The sequence below is a fragment of the Gekko japonicus genome, unplaced genomic scaffold (genome assembly GCF_001447785.1).
Source record: "Gekko japonicus isolate JY-2015 unplaced genomic scaffold, Gekko_japonicus_V1.1 scaffold571, whole genome shotgun sequence".
Taxonomy (NCBI): domain Eukaryota; kingdom Metazoa; phylum Chordata; class Lepidosauria; order Squamata; family Gekkonidae; genus Gekko; species Gekko japonicus.
In genome coordinates, this window is record NW_015175373.1 from 352,181 (window position 1) to 374,969 (window position 22,789).

The following is a 22,789-nucleotide window of genomic DNA, read 5'->3' on the forward strand; positions in this document are numbered from 1 at the left end:
GCAGGATTAAAAGTACATAAGAAGATCAAATACTTAGGAATAACTATAACAAATAGATGTACTCTGAGAATAACTATATGGAATTGATGAATGAAATTAAGAAAGATTTGGAAAAATGGAAGCACCTTCAAATATCCTTAATGGGAAGAATTGCTACTGTTAAAAATGAACATTTTACCAAGATTGATTTTTCTATTTCAAACAATACCTATTCTTCAGAATCAAAAATACTTTAAAGAACTTGTCAGAATGATGACACAATTTATTTGGCAAGCCAAGAGACCAATAATTAAACTTAAAGCCTTACAAGATGCCAAAGAAAGAGGCGGTTTGGCATAACCGGATTGACTACTTTATTATAGAGCTACATCTCTGACATGGATAAAAGACTGGGAGCGGTGGCGCAGGTGATTAATACCTGCAAAGTGTAACTATCTCGAACTGCTGTCTGGCTGTTCGAATCCCACCACGGTCGGGGTGAGCTCCCGACCTTAGTCCCAGCTTCAGCCAACCCAGCTGTTCGAAAGCCCTATATGGCGAGTAGATAAATGGGTACTGTGGCTCCAGAGAGAAAATAGTGGCACCAGTAACAACAATGGCAGCAAAACAGCGGCAGAAGCAGCAGCGAAGGGACGGCCCCCCCAAAACAACGACTGGTCAGAGGTCAGCAGCAGCGCGGCATCATTGGAGAGATTGTAGCCGGAAGGACGTAATCCCCATCGCCTGCGTGCAGCAAGCCCGACGAGCCAGCAGGGGCCACTGTGGAAGCCAGCTAACTGAAGTCCCCCCTCTAAGAAAGAACTGCACGAAGAAGCATGTGACCACCCCCCCCAAAAAAAAAGACGGAAGGAGAAGCAAGAACATCTGTGGAAAAAAGCCTTTGGAGGGTATCTGGTAGGGTTCCCATCCCCCTGAATTTGTGGCCATAGTTAGGATTCTAAAAAGTGTGTGTACACACTATACTCTGTAAGCCACCCAGAGCCCTTCGGGGGTGGGCGGGGTAAAAATCCCATGTTGTAATAATAATAATAATGGATTACTTTAGAAAATGTAAGACTTTTGAAATTAGAAGATGATGACCTTTTGTTTTTGGCATGCTTTTATATGGTATGGGAAAGCAGAGAGACACAAATATTTCAAACAACGCTATATTAGAGCCTATTTATTAAAGGTATGGAAAGAGTCTAAAAACAATTTTTATACCAAGATTCCTAAATGGGTCGCCCCATTAGAAGCTTTTACAAATCCTAACCTAACACAGGAAGGAACAATTTTAAGGTATGAAGACTTACTAACAGAAATGAATTGAAACCAATAGAAACTTTAACATGGTGGCGAAGAATTCAAATAGAATCAAGATATAGCAAAGATAAGCCGACAGGTTTTTATGACAAAATATTAGAAATAGATAAGATATTGATGTATGCTGATGAGAAACTTATAAAAAAATTATGCATTGCTTTTAGAAAATTAGACCCAAGACGAAGTGGTTACAGACGTTATGATAAAATGGATGCAAAACTTGGGTCATAATATTGAGTTAGACCAATCGTCACAGGTTTGGGGAAAAAATCACAACCAGAGACTGTATTCAAGAATACATAGTCAAGATTTTATCAATGGTTTGAAGATTATTCCAAGTAATCAACAGAGTCATTTAAACTGTGTTTAAGGACATTTATTCTATAAGATATATTTGTAAGCGACATGGTTATTTCTACAAGGTGAAATATACAAATTTATGATAAAGCAGGCATCAGTATGATACTGAAGAAATGGAAATTGAATTTCCCCCTTTTATGTTTGTTTTGCATGTTGAAAATTATATATATAAAGACAAGCTGTTCCATCCCATTTGGGATGTGATTCCCTTATTAAAATATAGACTTTCAATGTGTTGTGTTTATGAACAGAAGCAGACTGGTGAATTGTATGGTCAAACATATCCAATAGATGGCTGCCAGCTTATATATCCATACTTATGTGATGCAGGGTAGATGGAGTGCTATATTTTTCAATCTAGTTGGCAAAAGTTGTTTCTTCCCCAGGCTGGCAGCAATGTATGGGGTTACGATAGACCAGAAGGAGAGATGTGGTGTAGGAAAATGAAGCAACAGCATTCAGGAAGGCACATGAAGTCAATGTCATCTTTCTCCATTATTTCTTGCCTTTCTCTCATGCAACTTACAATATGAAAGTGTTAGCTTTGCCGTATTAATAAAACAGTCAAATCTTAGTATGCATATTTTAGGCTGCAGAATTTGTTGGGGGGAAATGGAAATTGAACATATATTATTACATATATTATTACAATGTTAAAAGTCCACTTGTCCATCATCTCAAATATTCTTAGCAGTGTCAAGAAAAATCATTTTAATGTTATATTATTTTGGTGTTTGAAACAACGAAATTTGATGTGGTCTGCTTCCAGACTGAAAAATCCCAAGTAAGACTGGATGGACTGCATCCAGCAAGGGAAGGCACTGATAGATGTAAATATTTCTCTTTTGTTCGCTCTTTCCAACATTCCTTTCCAAAACCAGGAAAGTTGATTTCCACAGTTGCAGGTCTTGAGGTCAAAAAGTCATGCAGGTTATTGGGGGGGGTACCCTGCCATCAGAGCAGCGCCAGTGAAGAGGAGGAGGGGGTGGTTTCACTGTGTTCTTTCTCCTGATTGCAGTTCAGCTGCAGGCCCTGCCGTTCCCCCTCTGCTTAGGAGGAAGGGAACAAAAGTAATATCAGCAATAACTGGATCCAGCCCAAAGTATTTACTAGATCATTCCAGTCTGTCTGCGTTAACGATATTGTCAAAAAGATTTTGAGACTGGAACAAGACCTCCCTTAGCAAAACTATGCTATTCCTCAACATGTTTGTTTGTTTGCATTTTTCAGAATTTCTGCATATGTTTATGAAAGTATTGCAACAAAATGTGTCAAATGAATCTACACAAATGCATTGTAAGATCTACTGGTACAGGAGAAATTGTGGGTGTGAGAATTTAGAAATAGCCTTTAAATGTTTGATCTTCTGTTATTACTACATTTCTGTTAATTTTTACACACAGCCTTCTACATTTTTGAAGGCAGCAAGTATCCATGTTGTGGGAAATGTGACATTTAACATTTTCAGGGGGGTATAGCTCTGCCTGTATGTGATAGTATTTATTTGTTTGTTTGTTTTTTTTTAAAGGCTGTAGATACATTTTAGCAAATCCCATGGCCATAATAGAATTTGTGCCAAATTTAATTTTGGCATGGAAAGACTCTGGACACTTCTTTGAGTATTTTTCCTGTTAGTCTTTGAGATGCTTCTCAGTGTAATTTAGGAGTGTAATTCTGAAATGTCACATGAAAGTTTTTGAATTGTATCTCCTTCCACATGGACTAGTAGTACACTGACACCTACTGACTTGAGTGATATGTGTTGTCATAGTTCAACTACGTTTTGCTTCTGTTTCCCTTCAGAATTAGGTTTGGGAATTTCATCATTTCTCTTAATATCTATTTCTGTGTATTTAAACCTCTTCTCGTCTTTTAGATGCTGCAGTGCTTAGAGTTCCTATTTTATATGGAGAGGTTGAAAGCTTGGAGGAGAGTGCTGTGACAGTTATGTTTGATAAAGTGCAATTCAGTAATAAGTCAGCCAATATGGACCATTGGCAGCAGAGGTTTCCTACCTATGTAAAGGATGTAGCTAGTATTTGCCGACAGCTAGCAGAGAAGAGAATGGAGGTGAGAACTTGTGTAAATCAATTCTTTTTAAATTGTTTTATGGGCTAGTACAGCGGTGTCAAACATGCGGCCCAGGGGTCCTATCAGGCCCGCAGTGGAACTGGCTGTCTTCTGCTTCTTCTTCCAATTATGTTGCTGCTGCGTCATCATACGTTTGCAGCTTACAGATACACATCTGAACAGCATACTCAAGATTGCACAGACATTTTGATGCAATAATTCAGAGCAAGAGGTATCAGTTATCAGACACTGTTAAATAAACAAAATATTGCAAGAGTGCTAATGTTTTAAGCATGTTTTTATTTTAAGTAAAAAAAATCCCTTTGTGTCCTTTATAAAGTTTATATCTCTGCTACCTGGCAGTACGTTTTATGACACACATGGCCCGACCCAATAAGGTCTCATTTATGTCAGATCCGGCCCTCATAACAAATGAGTTCGACACCGTTGGGCTAGTATATATAATTACAACAAATGGATACATATTAGCACACTACAGCATTCTGTACTAGTCACACTTCCATGAAGCATATTCTTATGTTATATCCAGGAGGACTGAAAAAGGCATGTTAAGTGTTCTAGCATTTGCAGCATGTACCCATTAAGTCTTGTATAATGGTAACTATATGCAGATTGCAATTTTTGGCCAGACCTTGAATTTTTAGCTGGGGCTTCTTTCTTTCTAGGCAATAAATACGGTGACAGTCAGATGGAAATTAATGTTAACGGGTAGAATTAGATAGCTGTGGAGAGTGTGAGAGTGCATTTATTTTGTCTCTCTGTGTGCACAACCTATACTACATGGGACTCATCAACAGGGCAGTCTTTCTGAGTGTGTGTGTCCCCCCCCCCCCCACCTCTTAAAAAAAAATCACTTGGTATTCCTCACTTATATCCACAGAAGCCACTGCTGTAGACGTAAGGGGTAAGCTGGAACTTTACATTATAGCACCTGCTATCCTTTGCTTTGGAAACCTTTACTCTCGTCATGCTCACAAGTTTATGGGTTTTTAAAAAGTTAATGTTTATAGTGTTTTTCAAGATGCAGGCACAACATTTTTGGATCCTGGGCAAAATTAGGAAGGTTTGTGACTTGTGCTGTGTTCTAAATTCTCCTGTTGTTAATCTAAATATCTATGTAAGCAGAAACTTCTCAGCAATTAATGTTAGCTGACTACATTAAGAACTTAGTATTTAATTTTCACAGCATTCACCAAAGATATTTAAGAGAAGGTTTTTCATTTTGATGACCTTTTGTCATGCTGACACTGTTGAATTGAGAAATGTCAGTTGCATCAGAGATGCATAGAAAGCCATCTCCTGTAATGTCTATATGCAAGAAATTAGAATGGCCATGAACTCTGTTGCTGTCAACACTTATATGCAATAGTGATCTTTTCCTATATATTCCTAGAACAATAATATATGAAATGGTCTTTTCTAATGGGAGAAAACTGGATCTCAGAATTCTTTGAATTGTCAGACTCCTGGTCAAGTTACTCTCAACAATGCTCTCTTTGGCCCATAAATTCTTCTTCTATTTTTTCCTTTTAGGAATCAGCAATCTTCTGAGAACTTTTAATGTGTATAATATTTGCTTGGAACTGACCTATAAAACCCTTCTTTCTTTTCCGCATGTGTGCAGTTCCACACAGTTAAAAGCAGGGGACATAGAGCATCTTGTATACTGTATCATTCTTCCTGTTACAACCCAACTTACTGCCCACTAATGCTGTCACTACATTATAAATGGCTTGGGGTCAAGATACTCCATATAAATGTGCCCATGACTTAAGATCACTCCTGATGTTTTTTTTTTAATTACTTTTTACATTAGACTTAAAGGAATTTTCTGCAGCATTGCTTTGGGATAACTTCTCTTTGAGCTCTTTAATTGTATACAGTGCACTAACAGCTAAGTAGCCTTTTTATATTTTGTAGGATCCATCTATAAAAGGAATATTCCACTGGTCTGGTAAGGAGCAGATGACTAAGTATGAAATGGCATGTGTTATGGCTGATGCTTTCAATCTTCCCAGTAGCCACCTGAGACCAGTAAGTAAATCCTTTTCTCCTTCTACACACAAAGAAAGCAAAATTGCAAATGGTGAACATATGGCATTCATTCCACCTGTTATTATATTTCCATTTGAAAATATTTGTCTTTGCATCTGAGAACTTTCTACATCATACAGATTGATAAACAATATTCTGGGGTTTCTTTCTACAAGTTTAGGTTAATCCTAAACATCTACTTTAGTACTTGTAGATTGATCCCAACAGTTACTTGAGCTAAAATAGCAGGCTTGGATTCAAAATTTCCTGTGCACACAAGAACTGATATTTTGTTCTGACTGAAGTTTCTTCAGATGCTTGCTTGGAAGGGTACCATGACCTTTAGGAACAGTTTTTCTTTCTTTACAAGAGGTTGCAGGGATGGATGGTTCTTTGGAATTGACAAATAACATGTACAGTGCTGTAGCTGTGGGGGCTTCTGCCTGTCTCAATTCAATAATAGCAAAAACAAAGCATTTGTATCTAAGTATTAGTATGGGAAAATACTTAGAATATATTATGAAGAAACTGTGAGCTCTAGTTCCAGAAACTCCAGTTGTAAATAGAGTATGTCTCTCACTCTGTCTTTGTTTCTTATTTTTAAGATCACTGATAGCCCAGTAATGGGTGCTGCTCGTCCCAGGAATGCTCAGCTTGACTGTTCTAGACTACAGATGTTGGGCATTGGACAACAAACTCCATTTCGAATTGGGATTAAGGAATCTCTTTGGCCTTTCCTTCCTGACAAAAGATGGAGACAGACTGTCTTCCATTAGTTTGTAAATAGCTTAGTGTATTATGGAATGAGGCACTTTTAAAAGGGGGGGAGAATAGTTTTGTATTGAATGTTCTATGTTTCAAGTTTAATTCAATCAGGTAAAAATATGATCTTGCACTAGCTAAATGGTTAAAGAGGCTAACTGACAAAAAAAAAGAACATTGAGGTGATTTTTTAATCTGCATTTGTTACTGGCTTGTCATAAGTAGCCAGTGACCAATGACAATTCCAGCCATCAGTAACTGTTAATATGAAGATGTATTTCCTCATAGCTGAAATATAGAGTTTATGTTTATATATTTGCCTTGCTATCCTGAATCTCCCTTGAAATTTATCTCCCTAATGGCCAAAAAGCACAGTTTTTTTCATTGTTTTTGAAGTATACTAATGTGATGGAAACTCCAGAGTTTCCTTTGCTTGAGCTATGATCAAAGTGTTCTAAAACAATGCTTTATTTTTGCAGGTAATGTGTAATTTTGATGCTTGAGAGATTTTCATGATGTTCTGTATTTCAAAACTCTTGCAGCTTTCTTTATATTTGTACAGAACAGTTCACATACCTCTCTATCATGTGCATGCTTATGTACACATACCAATCTGGAGAGTGAGACCTTTATTTTGTTGTGGCAGAGGCATGAGATAATGTACACTTTCCTTCCATTTTTCTTGCTGTTTTTTATCTTAGACATTTGGATCCTGTAGAAACCAGAGTGGTCTCAATAAAGAACCTGTTTAACACATCGTATTGGAATCATCATTGTTCAGAAGTTATGAGAGAGCAATAGCAATCCTAGTTGTTTTGCAAGTAGGCTTGTGTCAGTAAAATCATCACAATACATACAACCTGGAAAATAGGTATAATATCTTCCTATGGTACAAAGAGACTAGAAATCCAATTCATAAACTGCGTACATGTCCCATTTCTCATAAGAACTTTCTGTTGCAACCCCTGATCCAGGCCCTTCACTTTGTTATATTTCTATAGCACCATTTAAATAAGTCCCTCTGGTTGGAGGGCTCTAAACCACCTCCAACCCACACCCTCAACTCTAAGAGTGTGTGACAGAGTTGATTTATTTTTATTTTTTCTTTAATCAGAACCTTTCCCCCTGGATCCTATAGAGTTTGCTGTGGGTTATGTGTTGATGAGAACATAGGAGTCAAGAGCATCACACGCTTCATTTTATTAACTCTGTTAGCACGACATTGAATGTCAGTGTACTCTATGTGATCCCAGTTATCAGAGAAGGGAGGTGCTTAGTGCTTATTAGATACAAAGTAACTGCTTTAAGAGTCTCAGACTAAGGGTTTGTGGGAGTCATATAATTCCTCCTCCCCCACTATTTCATCTTTCCCTTCCCTGAAAGTACCCATAGCCTCTCTCCTTCCCACTTAACAGCCATCTACCTCCCATCTTCAGATATATTTATTGTTTACTTCATTTATATCCTGCAGTTCTCCACAGTGGGGATGAAAACATCTTACACTATTCTGCTCTTTTTTTTATCCTCATGACAACCCTGTGAGGTAGGTTACATCATCATCTAGAGCAGGCATGTCCAACTTCAAACAGGTAGTGATCTATTTTTTTGGCCCAAAGTGCTGGTGATCTACCACCATGAAAATAAAGTTTCAAATTAGTTTCAAATTCGATTTTAACCCACTAAAGTTGGGTTCCACCGCCCCGCCCCCCAATTTATAATGCACATTCTGTCATTTACTGGTAAGCAAAATAAGCAAAAACAGAGAGATGAAGATCCAGAAAGAGCTGCGAACATTTTTTACCACCAAGCATCAAAAAACCCCAAACACCTGTCCAGCAAACCAGGAGACCAAGTGGGTCTGGTGATCTACCTCTGATCCCTCCGTGATTTACTGGTAGATTGCGATTTACCTGTTGGACATACCTGATCTAGAGAGCTTCCATGGTAGACTGGAGATATTTGAATCTGGGTCTCTCAGACTTTGAAGCTGTAATTGCTACATCGCATGGCTTTCATAGGGTAGCTGCTGTTGAACCAGTAGCAAGCAGCCAGGCTTAGGAGAGTCATGCAAGTCAGGTGCTACCAAGTCACTTAGTGACTGCTGCCAGGCCTGGCCCTGGTGAGCCCTCCTTCAAAGGCCAAAACAGCTCTGAAAAGGGCTCTTCCTCCTCCCCTGTCTTACTGACAGAAAGCAAGCTTACAATGCTGTGGTTGCCCAGAAACAGCCACTGTGGGCTTCTGTTTCTTAAATCTACAGGTACTTAATTTTTCATTTGGTGTGTTTTTTTTAAACTCTTTATTTTTTTGGATTTCAGTTTTTTTACAAACTTGGAGCATTTGGGGGTGGGGTTGCAGAAAGATCTATCTTGCTTGTTCACAGTTGCAGTCACCAGATTTAATTATTTTCAAATTTGGCTGAGTTGGCTATTAGAATGTACAAATAGGATTCTGAGAGGACTGATGGGGAAGAGCTCATTTCTCCCCTCATTTTCCTCTTCATCACCATTTTTCCTTTCCTGCAAGCCCCCATAGCCTCTCACATTTTCCTGCTTTTTTCTGTTCTCCCCTTCTGACCCAACAGCCAGCCAAACTTTATCTGTCCATCATCTTTCTCTCCAGCCGCCTCTACTTAGGAAAACTATGGCACAGTTGTGTGGGTCAGGTCCACTTGTATGGTAGGGAACCCTCAAAGACTTGTGGCGGATACCACTTTCCCCTGTATCCCCTCCCCACATTTCCCCTTTCCCTCCTCCTGGCCACCCCCATATCCTTTCGCCCTTTCCCGCTTCATTCTTTCCTCAGCCATTTACCAACCTGTCTCTTATCTGCCTCCCATCTTCAGCTATGTTATTTATTTACTTTGTTTATACCCTACCTTTCTCCACAGTGGGGACCAAAGCAGTTTACCTCGTTTTTATCCTCCCAACAATCATGTGAGAGCTGAAAGCATGTCACTGGCACAACATCACCTATTGTGTTTCCATGGCAGACTGGTCATTTGAACCTGGGTCTCCCAGATTCTACTCTGAAGGTCTAACTGCTACACCATACTGGCTTGTATAGAGTGGCTGCTGTCAGGTAGTATCAAGTCACCCAGTTGTTGCTATCAGTGTCTGTGTGAACACGCAGTTGGTCCATGTGATGTCTCCCTAACAGTTCTGCGGTCTATACTCTATATGAGAGAGGCCCTGTGACTTCCACAATTTTACATGTAACCCACTATGAGCAGTAGATCTTTGTCGTGGTCTCTATGCATCACACCCATGGAATCTAGTGCGCCTGCGCTGATCCAATCTGTGTTGTACAAAGCTCACAATAGGATTTTCACGCCTCAACCCTGGGCCTGCGTGGGAACCCCACTGCGCATGCCCAGGAGGGTGGGGCGCAGACATCCCACCAGTTCTCTTCTGACCGCTGCGCTGTTAATGGCTCATCTGATGATAGGTGTATTTTTTTTCTTACCTCACTTCGGGAAACCTTGGAATTCTTTTCGGACCTCTTCTTCTCTTTTTTGTTTTTCTTAAAAAAAAAAAAGAACAACAACAACTTAGTGGGAGGAGAGTCTTTACTTCTTTTATTAGTTTCAGCCGCCTCTCCTCCCGCCACCTCCTCTCCTGTCTGAGGACTCTATCTCCTCTTTTTAAAAAAAAAAAAAAAAAAAGAACACAACAACAACTTAGTGGGAGGGAGAGTCTTTACTGCTTTTATTAGCTTCGGCCGCCTCTCCTCCCACCACCTCCTCTCCCTTCTGAGGACTCCTATCTCCTGGCTTGGTTTATGGCTAAAAAGTGGGGGTGCTTTAAGAGGTGTGCCAATTGCGGTCGTAAACTAGCTACCACCAATGGTCACACTCTGCATTTTGTGCCTGGGGGAAGCCTACCGCCCTGATAGCTGCCCACGTGCTAAGTTTTCGACGGCTGCCCACATTGTCCGAAGTTTTCCAATCAAACCAGAAAGAACAGGACCGCGTGGTTGCAGGTAGCTTTGTAGGAATCAGCACTCACTGCGGCAGACACGCCTTCCAGGCCCCCAATGTTGGCTGTACCAACTCCGACGCTGAAATCGGCATCGGACACCAGACTATCAACTTCTAAGCAACCAGCATCGGCAGTTCCATCTTCTGCATCGACACCTGCAAAGAAGAAGAAAAAAGACAAATCAGATAAGTCTCACAAGACCTCTTCAAAAGGCACGTATAAGTCTCTTCCACTGAGCACTACTGCCAATACCCCGGGCTCTGCGTAGCTGTCTACACCGCTCACACAACCTGTCGCTTCACAAGAGTCCATGTCGGAACTGCCGCTCGCTCAGCCTTGGACTCTCCAATTAGGCAGTTGAACCCTCTGGTGTTGGAAGCTCTTTTGGATACCAGACTATTCTCAGTATCGACGTCTGACATAGATGAGGTCATGGTCACGAGGTTTCCCCATAGAGCGCGCGGCTGTCTCCCCAGCTCACGCAACTCGTTGCTTCACAAGAGTCCATGTCGCAACTGCCGCTCGCTCAACCAGCTGGCCCATTGAACTCTTGGACTCTCCAATTAGGCAGTTGAAGCCTCTGGGGTCGGAAGCTCTTTTGGATACCAGACGATTCTCAGTATCAACGTCTGACATAGGCGAGGGCGTGATTACCTCGGTCGCCCCATAGAGTGTCCTCCAGAACAATGACGTCCACTATCACTCTTCGACGACATTCGTGGCTCTGGGACACCTCCTTACAGATGGATAGGAGGGCCTATATTGAGGACCTGTTTGACGGCCAGGGCTTTTTCATGTGTCCACAGATTCCGTTCTCCAAGACATGGACAAGAGCATTAAGGTCTCCTGGTCCTTAGGTGTCTCACCTGTTTCGAAACTGTATTGACCACACTCCTGGTCCCATTATGGGCCTAAAAAGCAATATCCTAGGCGATTACCAGAGCGCTTGTGGCGTTCTTGCCAGTCACCTGCAGGACAGAGACAACCCTATGCCATTAAGCCAAAGTATGGGTCGGAGCACCACACCCCGTGCGCGAGGGCTCCTAAGACTCCCAAGCAGGGCCTTTGACTTGATGCTATCCCCATCCTCAGGACTGACCCACCTTGCTCCTTACCTTCTGGCATGGTGGGAGCTCACTACCGACCAGTGGGTGCTCTCCATCCTGGCCCATGGTTATTCCATAGAATTTCTGGACTTTCCCCCTCTTCCACTGTTCGTCGTTACCCCACCATCACCTGCAGTCTTGCATTCTCCTATCCAAGGATGCAATAGAAGTGGTGCCGATGGCATCCCAAGGGGCTGGATTTTATTTCAGATATTTCACAGTACCCAAAAGAGATGGGGGCATGCAACTGATTCTGGACCTGAGAGGGCCTTTATAGAGTACCGCAAGTTCAAGATGACATGCTCTATCTTCAGGATGCCTATTTCCACTTGAATATTTGCCCCTCCCATCTGATGTATCTAAGGTTCGCCATAAGGAACCACCACTACCAGTACAAGGCCCTGTCTTTTGGACTATCTACAGCCCCAAGGGTCTTCATGAAGTCAATGGTGGTGGCGGCAGTCTTTCTTCACTTATGTGGCGTGCTGCTTCTTTGGGGGGGCTGCTTTATCTTTAAAATTATACTCTGTGTTTATAAACTGGGTAGTTTCTGCTGCCACCAAGAATTTTAAGAAATTCCAAATCTCTCTGTTTCTGCTGCTGGTAATGTGACCTGGGGTCTGGGCTTGCTGGTTATCTGTAACTGTTTTGGGGGAAAGGAACTGGTAAACTGGCAAGGTATCACACACAGTCTTGCTTTTGACAATAAGATCCCACTCTGACAGGAATCTCTCTTTCAGTTAGGCTGGGCTGCTGTCATCTTGGATTTGGTTTTCTTTAGAATCATTTGCTTTTCAATGGGTGAGGTCAGACACACCATTTGATCTGGTGTCCAGATTTTATCTGCGCGATCACACAGTCAACATCTGCCTCCTGTCCCCAGACATCGCTTTCCAGCTCAAAACCACTTTAGCCCGTAGTATTTTGATACCAGGTCCCCAAGTGGTGTTTTCCTGATTCTCTGGTTCCAGCCGCATTTTTCCCAGTGTGATCACTCCTCCAGTGTCGAGCCACTTCCGGTTTAAACCCCCTCCCCGCTTGAAAGCTGCCCGAGGCTTCCGCTTTTTGCTCACCATTTTTTTTAAAGCATTGGCGGTGTGCGCATAGGCGAAGCTCTGCCACCGCGTTATTAAAAGTAATGTTCAAACGGTGCCTAGTTTTAGCATTTAGACGCGTTCGGGATCTCACGGAGGCCATTTTCAGGGTAAACATTTAAAGGAAATTGTTCCTTTAAAGTTTAAAGGGAAGTGTTACAGCAGTCTGGTTGAAGTGGAAATTGCTGTTCTGCACACGCGCAAAAATTTTAGTTCTACAGATGGCTGCCTGTGCACATGCCCAAACTGAGAGAGAGAAAAAACACCGACGCATGCTCCCGTGTGTGGACGGCAGGGAGCGATGTGGCTGCGCAGCGATCCGGAGCAAGGAGGTCAGTGTGATCACGATTCTCCAGGTTAAAAAAAACCGCATCAGGGCCAGAGAAATTTAAACCGCTCCCAAAACGCCATTTGACCGCACCCTATGTCTCTGGCCAATATGATGCTGTATCACTGGCACTGTCTCTGTATTAAACTGGCACAGCTGGCATTCATTTGCAAAGTCATTGTCTTTCTTGGGGTCAACATTTGTTTCAGTTACTACAGCATCATTTTTTTCCTTCCTTCTGCAATGTAAAATCTTCAATCAACACTGTATTTTGAGTTCTACTTTTCCTTGCTTCCACATCTTCTTCTAGTAAAATGGATTCATTCTGCAGCTTTTCAGGATTTTCCTTGGAAGGATCAGATACTTTTTCCTTGGATTTTTCAATGTGTACTCTATTGTCTTCAACTGTCACTTTTTCATCTACATGTATAACAATACTAGTCTCTGCAGCAGACGCATGTTCCATTTTTTCACTGACAGATTCCAGAAGACAGGTATTCTGTGATAGCTTATTCTCTTCTGAGGTCAGATGAGGCTTGCTTAATTGCAGGTAACTGCAAAGAAATTTCAGATTCCCCTTTTCATTTTCAACTTCTACTGTAACCTTAGCTTTAACTTCTGCAGTCAGTTCTAAAATTGGTTTATTGGCAGTGACAGTAACAAATGGATGCTGGAGTAGTTCAGCAGTGTTCTCTCTGGCATCTACATTCTTCTCCAAACAATTTTTTAACAAGTCTTTATAGTCAGCTTTGGCCAATGAAATCAAGTTATCAAAATAGTTGTCATCTTGAAACCAAGCAACTCAAATGACTTCTCTTTCTGAGGCATCAGGCTTCTAAACTTCTTTCTGAAGTGATCAGCACTTAATCTGAATCTGTCATATACTGCCTCTTTAAATTCATCATAGACAACAGGCTTATCTGAGGGAAATGTGTTATAAATTTCAGCTAATTCCCCTCTAATTAAACTGGGTAAATACTTCATATATTGTGTTTCTGGTATTCCCCAATTTTGAGCAGATTTTTCAAAAGTAAACAAGAAGATTTGTGGATCTTCTCCTGTCAGATATACCATGAAATCTTTTGGTGTAACTCGAGGAAACTCATGTCTAAAATCAGGGTTTCCCTCCTTTCCCCCCTTGTTTAGGTCTCTTTCTAATTGTGATTCTTTGTTCCTAAGTGCTATTTCCAGTTCCATTTATCTAGCTTTAAATTCTGCTTCAACTTTTATTTTTTCTGCTTCAACTTTTAACTTTTCTCTCAGAAACTCCAAGTATTCTGGACTGGGGTTAAACATTCCCTCAGCGTTTCTCTCAGCTTTGTTTTTACTAGTCTTCACAGTACTTTGAATCAACAGAACTCTCATCTCTACTACACTTTTGCCTTCATGAGGTAAATTTAAGTCTTTACACTTTTGGATCAGAGCCTCTTTCTTCATTCCTAGAAACTCTGTCATGTTTCTCAGAGTTTTCTTTCTCCCAGAATTTTTATTTCACTTAATATGTTCTCTTCCTCAGGATGTTTGTATCCCACTGCTAGTCAACACTCTGTGGTGCACTGCTTCTTTGGGGGGACTGTTTTCTTTTTAAAATTATACTCTGTGTTTATAAACAGGGTAGTTTCTGCTGCCACCAAGAATTTTAAGAAATTTCAAATCTTCTCTCTGTTTCTGCTACTGTAATGTGACCCAACCAAACTCCAACCAAATATTTAAAGGAACACACACAGTAAAACAAGGAATCATTACACCTTACATTGACGATTGGTTTCTGGTTGCGAATTCCTGGGAACGACTGTCCATGCATGTCCACCAGACCTTGGTCATCCTGCAGAGGTCTTGAGTGAACCAGGAAAAATCCCATCTCCTTCTGGCCCAGAAGGTGCAATTCATAGGAGCTGTTCTTGATGCCACAGCATGCAGAGCATATCTGCCGATAGACAGAGCCCAGACCTTGATGACGCTGGACAAGTACATGCAGACCGGATGATGGGCCACAGCCCGGCAGATCCAGAGGCTGTTGGGCCTTATGGCTGTGACCACAGCGGTCTTGCTGTTTGCCCGAGGATAAGACCCCTTCAGCTGTGGTTTCTGTGATACTTCAACATGACTTGGATGAGCCAGTCCATCTGGCTCAACCCTCCCGTGTCCATGAGAGACTTTCTGCTTTGGTGGACTCGATCTACGAACCTTTTACAGTGCGCCCCCTTTCACCCACCAATACCGCAGCTGACACCACTAATACTTCCCTATGGGGGTGGGGAGTGCATCTAAATGGCTTCTGTATCGGTCACAGGTGGGATGCCCACGTAGCAGCTTGTCACATCAACTACCTGGAGTTGTTGGCTATCCAGAAGGCCCTGCATTACTTCAAACCTCTGGTAACCAGAAAATGCATGGCCATCCTTATAGACAACACGATGGCATTCAGTTATGTGAATCGTCCAGGGGGCACAGTTTCACAGAGCCTTTGTTACTTAGTTCTCAAGATTTGGGAGTGGTGCATAGCGATATCTTTCTCGTCACTGCCCACATCCCGGGGACGTTGAATGTGCAGGCAGACCTCCTGAGGAGGGGTCAAACCCAGCTTCATGACTGGGAGTTGAACTGGGCGTACCTTTCCCCAGTCTTCACCAGGCCATAGATGTCTTTGCCAACAGAAAGAACAGGAAGTGCCTCTTGTTCTGCTGCCGAGGAGGGACAGATCCCCTCTCCCTAGGTGACAGCCTCCTGTACCCTTGGGACCGTGGCCTACTCTGCATGTTTCCTCCTCTCACTCTGTTCCCGAGAGTCATCCACAGAATAGTACTGGTTGGAGCAGACTGCATTCTGATTACCCCATGGTGGCAGAGACAACTGTGGTTCCCTTTCCTCAGGGACCTGTCCCAAGGTCTCTTTCACCTCTTCCCAACTGCACCGGACCTGTTGTTTAGCAGAGGGTGGAAATTTGCATTACCACAACATTGCCAGGCTGAAGCTGACAGCATGGTGCATACGGCACAACCCTTCTCAAGTAGAGTTGGGAAGTCCTACTGAACTCTAGAAAGAAGTCTACCTGTAAGTCTTATCAAGGCAAGTGGTCCCACTTTACATCGTTCTTGGGACCAGCGGGGCTGGTCTCAATTGGATTTTGAACTTTCTTTTGTCACTGACCAAGCTGGGACTGTGTCATTCCTCAATTAGAGGGTATTTGGCAGCCATTTCAGCTTACCATGATTCAGTGGATGGCTATTCTGTCTTTTCCCACCCAACTTCGAAACGTTCTTTGAAGGGATTCATTACGCTCTACCCCCCAGTACGGAACCCGGTTCCCCTGTGGGACCTCCTTGTGGTGCTGTGGCAACTTACCAGAAAGCCATTTGAGCTGATGGCAACGTGTGAATTGAAGTACACCGCAAAAAGCATTCCTGGTGGCAAGCAGCTTTCCTGGTGGCAGTCAAGTCAGCTAGGAGAGTAGGTGAACTTCTGGCTCTCTGTCATGATCCTCCGTATCTGCTTTCTACCGAATGGTGTTCGTTTATTGATTGATTTAATTTGTACCCCTCCCTCCCCACAGAGCAGGCTCAGGGCGGCTTACACTGGTTTAGTTCCAGACACAGCCTTTCTGCCTAAAGTAGTTTCGGAATTTAACTTGCATTCCGAAATCTTCCTGCTGGACTTTTTCCCATGTCCACAAGATGAAGAACAGCGACTATTGCACACCTTGGATGTCAAGAGAGCACTGCTCTCTTTTATCAAAACAGAACACGACCCACGCTTCGGGATGCGTGCCTTTTTACATCTTATGCTTGCCACTTGTTGGGATCAAGAATTATGGCTCAGCGCCTTTCCAAGTGGATTGTTGGGACCATCCTGGGTTGTCTCTTGTCAAAACGCCCCCTCTTGCTGCATCTCAAAGCGCATTTGACTAGGGTGATGGCCACCTCAACAGCATTCCTGAAGAGTACCTCATTGTCCGATATCTGCAAGGCGGCGACGTAATCCACTCCGAACACTTTCATCCGGCATTACGCGCTGGATGTTAGGACACAGCATACCACAGAATTGGGGTGTCATATCCTGCGCACTGACTCCTGCCAGCACCCTTCTCCAGGTGAGCCACTGCTTTACATTCTCCCATGGATATGATGCATAGAGAACACGATGACGGTAAACAGGTTGCTTACCTGTAACTGATGATCTTCGAGAGGTCATCTGTGCATTCACACTGCCCGCCCTTCCTTCGCCACTGCTGTCTGCGTTCTCACTACTCTGTGTACAGTGGTCAGAAGGAACTGGCGGGATGTCCACGTCCTGGGCATGCGCGGTGGGGTTCCCGTGCAGGCCCAGGGTTGAGGTGTGAAAATCCTGTTGTAAGCTTTGTACAACACCGATCAGATCAGTAGAGGCACACTATATCCCATGGGTGTGAATGCGCAGATGACCACTCAAAGATCATCAGTTACAGGTAATCACCTTGTTTTTCCAAACCCATACTGGTTTGTAGTTCCTGTTCTTTTTTAGACTACAGGTCATCGGCACTATCAAGGTAGACATGATGTAGGCATGGTGAGTCCTTCAAAGGTCAAAACGGCTCTGGAAAGGATCCTGCCTTCTCCCCTTGCTTTTTACTCACAGAAAAGAAGCCTGGAATGCTGTGGTTGCCTAGCAACACCCACTGATGGAATCTGTTTCTTAAAGATGCAGGCACACCTTTTATCATTTGAGAGCTTTTACTCCCTTCTAATTTATTCATTAATTCATTTCTTTATTTATTTGGATTTCATGTTTTTCTGCAAAAGTTAGGACATTTTTCAGGTTTGTGGAAAGATCTGTCTTGCCCATTCATGGCTCCAGTTACCGGATTTAGATATCCTCAGATTTGGCAGACCTCTATTAGAATGTACAAGTGGGGACTTGCAAGGAAATTGCAGGAAGGAGGCATCCCATTTCCTCTGCCTTTCCTTCATTTTCCTCACTCCTTTTCAGATACTCATCCCGTCTTTCACCTTCCATCATTTCAGTCACTCACCCCCCAACCTCTTTTAACTCCTACTCTGTTGCCAGCTTGGGGGTGGGGCAGCAACCACTCTCCCCACATCCAGCTTTGGTCGACGGGGCACCAACAACTGTACCTGTAGCTTTCCCAGCTTGGTTAGGGGAAGTGGTGATTCCTGCACCCCACTCCAGTGTTGTGAGCTTGGGAGTGTAGTGACAACTTCTCCCACCCTCCTCATACTGCAGCAAGTGAAGTGGCGGTGACCCTGGCACTGCTCCCTGGCTCTACTAGCAGCATGGCTGGGTCCAGCACAGCTCCCAGCTCTGCCAGTGCAGCTAGGCCCAGCGTGGCTCCCAGGGTCCACAGCCAGGCCTGGTGTAGCTCCTGGATTTAAGTATGGATTATACTTGGGCAGCTGGGCCTGGAGTGGCTCTCACAGGCTGCAGACACCAAGGCCAAGGCTGGAAAAGAACTTGTAGGCTGCTGCCAGGCCTGGGGCAGCTGTCGCAGGCCACTACCGAGAGACTGGGCCTGTAGCAGCTTTGGGAGGTTGCTGCCAATGCCAGCTTCAGAGCAGCTCTCGGAGGGTTCCACCACAGAGGAGAAAAGTTAATTATCTGCACATGCATCTCCGCTCAGGAAGGATGGCTCCAGAGCAAAGTAATTGATGCAGTAGCCAAATTGCTCACTCACAGCTTTGATGCCAGTAGCTCACAAAGTAGAATTTTTGCTCACAGGACTCCACAGTTTAGAGGGAACATTGGTCTCCAGCCTTTCCTCATAGAGAAGGTGCTCCAACCCCCCCAATCATCTTGGACACCCTCCTCTGTACTTTTTCAGCTTTGCTGCCCCTTTGGCCTGAAGGGGCTTCCCAGACCTTTCGACAGGGCACCGTGTCTTTTTCCTCTCCAGCCTCTTCACCTCCTTGCCCTCTACGCCTTCTGGACTTCCACCACCTTCTCTTAACTGTTGTCCCTCTCCCCATATCTATGTCCTTATTTCTTTTCTGCTTTTAAACATTGCTTTGCTTTCATTTCTAAGTCAACCAAAAAAAGAAATACATGCCTCTGGGCTTAAAATTTTAGCTGGAATGAAACAAAACCTAAGTCTCCATTTCCTGTCTTGGTTAAACTTTAGTTTAACTCCTCGGGGCAGAGATCTTGTCTTTCTGTGCTTGCAGGATGGAAATTCCTAACCAGTGTGGTCAGATGTGATGTGCCATGAAAGAATCACTTGTGCGCCATGAGAAATAACCCCAACATTTAAAAGCAGCTCCCTGAGCTCAAAGCACTCACCCTTGGAAAAGGGCTGCTGTCTGCAAGCGACAGGGAGACTCCAATTTCAATTTGCAAAAAGGAGAGAGAGGCTTCAGTCCATTACTGGCATGGGAAATGCTGATGTACAGCAAAGAACCGTAGGAACCAAGGTTCAATTCAGTTCAGGTTCAATCATTTTATTGCTCATAGACCAACAGGTCATAAGCAGATATACAAAATATAGTACATGCAATGGAGTACAGCATACGTTATAATTTACAGTTACCAATTTCGCAGAATTATGCAGTTTAGTTTACCGAATACACATTAATTACCTAAAAAGGGCAGGGTCAATTCATTTAATTCTACCCAAGGCTACAGATAAAAACTTTGCCACTACCAGTGTCCCATTTGGATCAGTATCAGCTAAGAGATTAGCTACAAGTTCCTGATTAGTAGCAGGGCTCCATTTTTGAATGTACATAGGAACCAACAGTGCAACCTCACAATCTTTCCATCTGTAGTCGAGTGCAGAGTCTCGTGCAAGAAGCCGCAACGCCTGCCCGCCCTGTGAATTGTGGAGCTGCTAACAGGTCTTGCTGGGACCCTTGGAAAAAGCCAGCGCGGAAGGTGCCAAGCGTGCAGGGAACAAGTTGCCATCTGAATTGGAGCTAATCTTGCTGGAAAGAAGGCTGGAGGAAAACTGCCCAGTTCTGATTAGAGTCACTCCATTTAGCTTCCCTGCCACGGGCAACGCAGCCAGTTGGCTTGAAAAACAATCTGTGGCGCTCGCTAGACCCTGCAGGTAATTTTCACCACGAGGCGAGCCCAGACAGAGAAGCCAGAGGCCTAGATCCCAGCTTAGTCTTTTAGTTCTTTTATAGATACAGTCACTGACCAGCATAAAACATATAATACCTTTCACGTAACATCTGGGAAATCTTATAGCCAATATGTGCACATCGATAATTAAAACACTAAAACAGTTAAAATTTGGATACACTACGCAATATCTCTTGGCGTATTTTATATGCGACTGATAAAAAATCTTGCACTGGAAGCTATAACTATTGGGTTGACACCCTGAGGAGCATTTTGCGGAACTCTGTATAAAAGCGACCCTGATATTTCTTAAGGAGGGGGGAAATCATCTTTATGCAGATTTTGTGATAAAAACGACAATGTAATAATACATGTTCGATTGTTTCGACCTCACCATCCCCACAGGGACAAACCCTCTCATGCATGGGAGTCTTTCTAAACCGCTCATCTAACACTGCAGGGGGGGAGTGCTCACCATCTGGCTAGAGAAAATGCCCTCCGTTGGGCCAGAATCTCCAGTTGAGATAGGTACATCGCTGGTGCTACCTTATATTTTGTGTGTTCTGCAGCCAAGAATTCTGGTACTTTATTAATGTCATTTTGATGTTGAATATCCTGCATCCTTTGTTTGAGTACTGCCTTTGTTTGGTCATAATTCATTTCTAAGACAGTATGTGGAGAGAGGCCTAAATTCCTTAACTTTAGATGTACGGCCTTTAACCAGGAGGATTTGAAACTATCTCTGAGGATTAAAGGTGTTAGGCCATGAGGAATATGGTTTAATTTGAGCCAGAAATTTATTGAGGTGAGGCATACCCTTGACTCCACTTTGATTAAGCCAGATTCCAGGCGCAAGTTTGCATTTGAAATGCATTTGTGCATTTAAGTTGGGATAAATTGCTACTATCACTGTGGGGAAGAATATATGTGATTAAGATGAATGTTTGGATACATATACATTCATTAATGCAGAAGGTTTTTAAAATTAATATACAAATGAAGCCATAAGCCTGACATCCTGATAGTGAGGATTCCTCTAGGGAAGAGGGGCTGGCTGTAGCCAGTCCTGAGCCAGCAGATGAGCAACAGAATATTGGGTTACCAAGTGATAATAACTCACAGCCCACAGCTGTGGCTGAGCCAACACCATGTACATCTGAATCAGTAAACAAACCTTCAGAGGCAACTCCCAGGCCACCTGGCTCCCCCACACTCATGCAGTGCTGGCACTGTCAGCAACGTGCAGAGTTGCAGATGAGAAAAAGCATGCATCTCCTGGCCAACTGTGAACTGAGGAGACAGATGAGTAGTTTTGGGATGATTGCCAAATAATTGGCTGTAAGCATTGCTCATTAAGTCCTTAGCAATAAAATCAGCTGCTTGTAGACTCAACTAGTATGCTTTACTACTGAACTTTACTTGTAGACTCAACTAGTATGCTTTACTACTGAACTTTACTACTGTAACTGGAGCTAATGCATCGCTCGAAAGTTGCTTTAGATTCTCGTCTTTTACTTCAGGGACCCCTTGGAACCGGAGGACCAGATTAGCTTTCTCCATTTGCAGTTGTAATCGTTGAGATTCTTCTAAAGCTTGCTTCCTTTCCAGCATTTGCAACTTTTTCTTGACTTTTTTAGAGTTGGCATCTATTTCCTTTACTTTCTCAGCTTTTTGCTCCGTCTTTTTTTGTAGTTTCAGACAGTTGGAGCTGCTGAGTTGCAAAATTCTGGTTTAGAGTTGTCAGCTGCTGTAAGACTCTGCAGTAACTCTCAGAAGCAATAAGTTCATTTATGGATTTAATTAGCAATCAGAAAAGTTGCAGGTGAATCAAAGGCTTTGACAGTAATGGCAGATAATACAAGTTTAGCTCTTACGAGAACTTTGGTGCAGCCCACATTCATACGTCATGGTTACATGTGACAGAGACAGGTTAATAAAGTACAATTAATACTGCGAGAATGTTTATCTAACAGACTTCCTGCAAGGCCAAGAGACATCATGAGAAGCGAACAATCTCCTGGCCATTGTGGAGGAGGTTCCTCATAAAAGTGTACTAAGCACACTATCTACAATAGACAACCAAGCCTGTTCCAACTACCCCTCATCCTGGGAATGCCAGAGGAGGACTTTATAGAATAGTAGATTCATAGCTAGCATGTGTTCCAATCAGACTGAGAACAAGAAGCCAGTGTGAGAATACAAAGCTTTTGGGATAGTATGCAAGCAAGCAGGGCATTAAGGTATGTACTTCAGAACACCAGTGAGTATCCAGACTGACCCCAGACAACCATAGGTCCAATTCTGACAGCTGCTGATTGATGTTAGTCATACGATCCAGTAGGGGGCACAAAGAGTCTGCCAAAAGTTTAGAGAACCCAGTGGTCTCTTCCCGTCATGGGCTTATGCTCCCCGGTGGTTTCACTTTTGCTTGTTTGTCTCCACTTTTTTCCACGCCATTTTTATGGATTGTTTACTTTTGCCAAAACTTGCTAAAGTCTCTGAAATTCACCCAACACCTATCCACGCTCTGGTAAGGTTCTTAAAACAGATTTCAACGCTTTTAGTTCCGTTCCCCCCTTGCTAAATCGCTTTTTAGTTCATGTGTATGGGAGGAGCCCCTCCCCCGCTCACTTTTCTCACCATTCTCAGGGGCGGACTGTCTTTTTAAATTGCCGGTGTTTT

The 22,789-nt window shown here is 43.0% G+C and overlaps 1 protein-coding gene across 2 annotated transcripts in view; it reads left to right on the forward strand.

The window, feature by feature from the left end:
* MAT2B (methionine adenosyltransferase II, beta) overlaps nucleotides 1–6,710 on the forward strand; it is a 25,708-nt gene extending 18,998 nt beyond the window's left edge. For both annotated transcript variants that reach the window (XM_015425512.1, XM_015425510.1), the window contains exons 5-7: nucleotides 3,539–3,732; nucleotides 5,674–5,787; nucleotides 6,393–6,710. In XM_015425512.1, coding sequence (XP_015280998.1) covers nucleotides 3,539–3,732; nucleotides 5,674–5,787; nucleotides 6,393–6,563 — 479 coding nt within the window. In that variant the 3' untranslated portion in view covers nucleotides 6,564–6,710. The remainder of the gene's footprint in view (nucleotides 1–3,538; nucleotides 3,733–5,673; nucleotides 5,788–6,392) is intronic.
* Nucleotides 6,711–22,789: the final 16,079 nt, after the last annotated feature.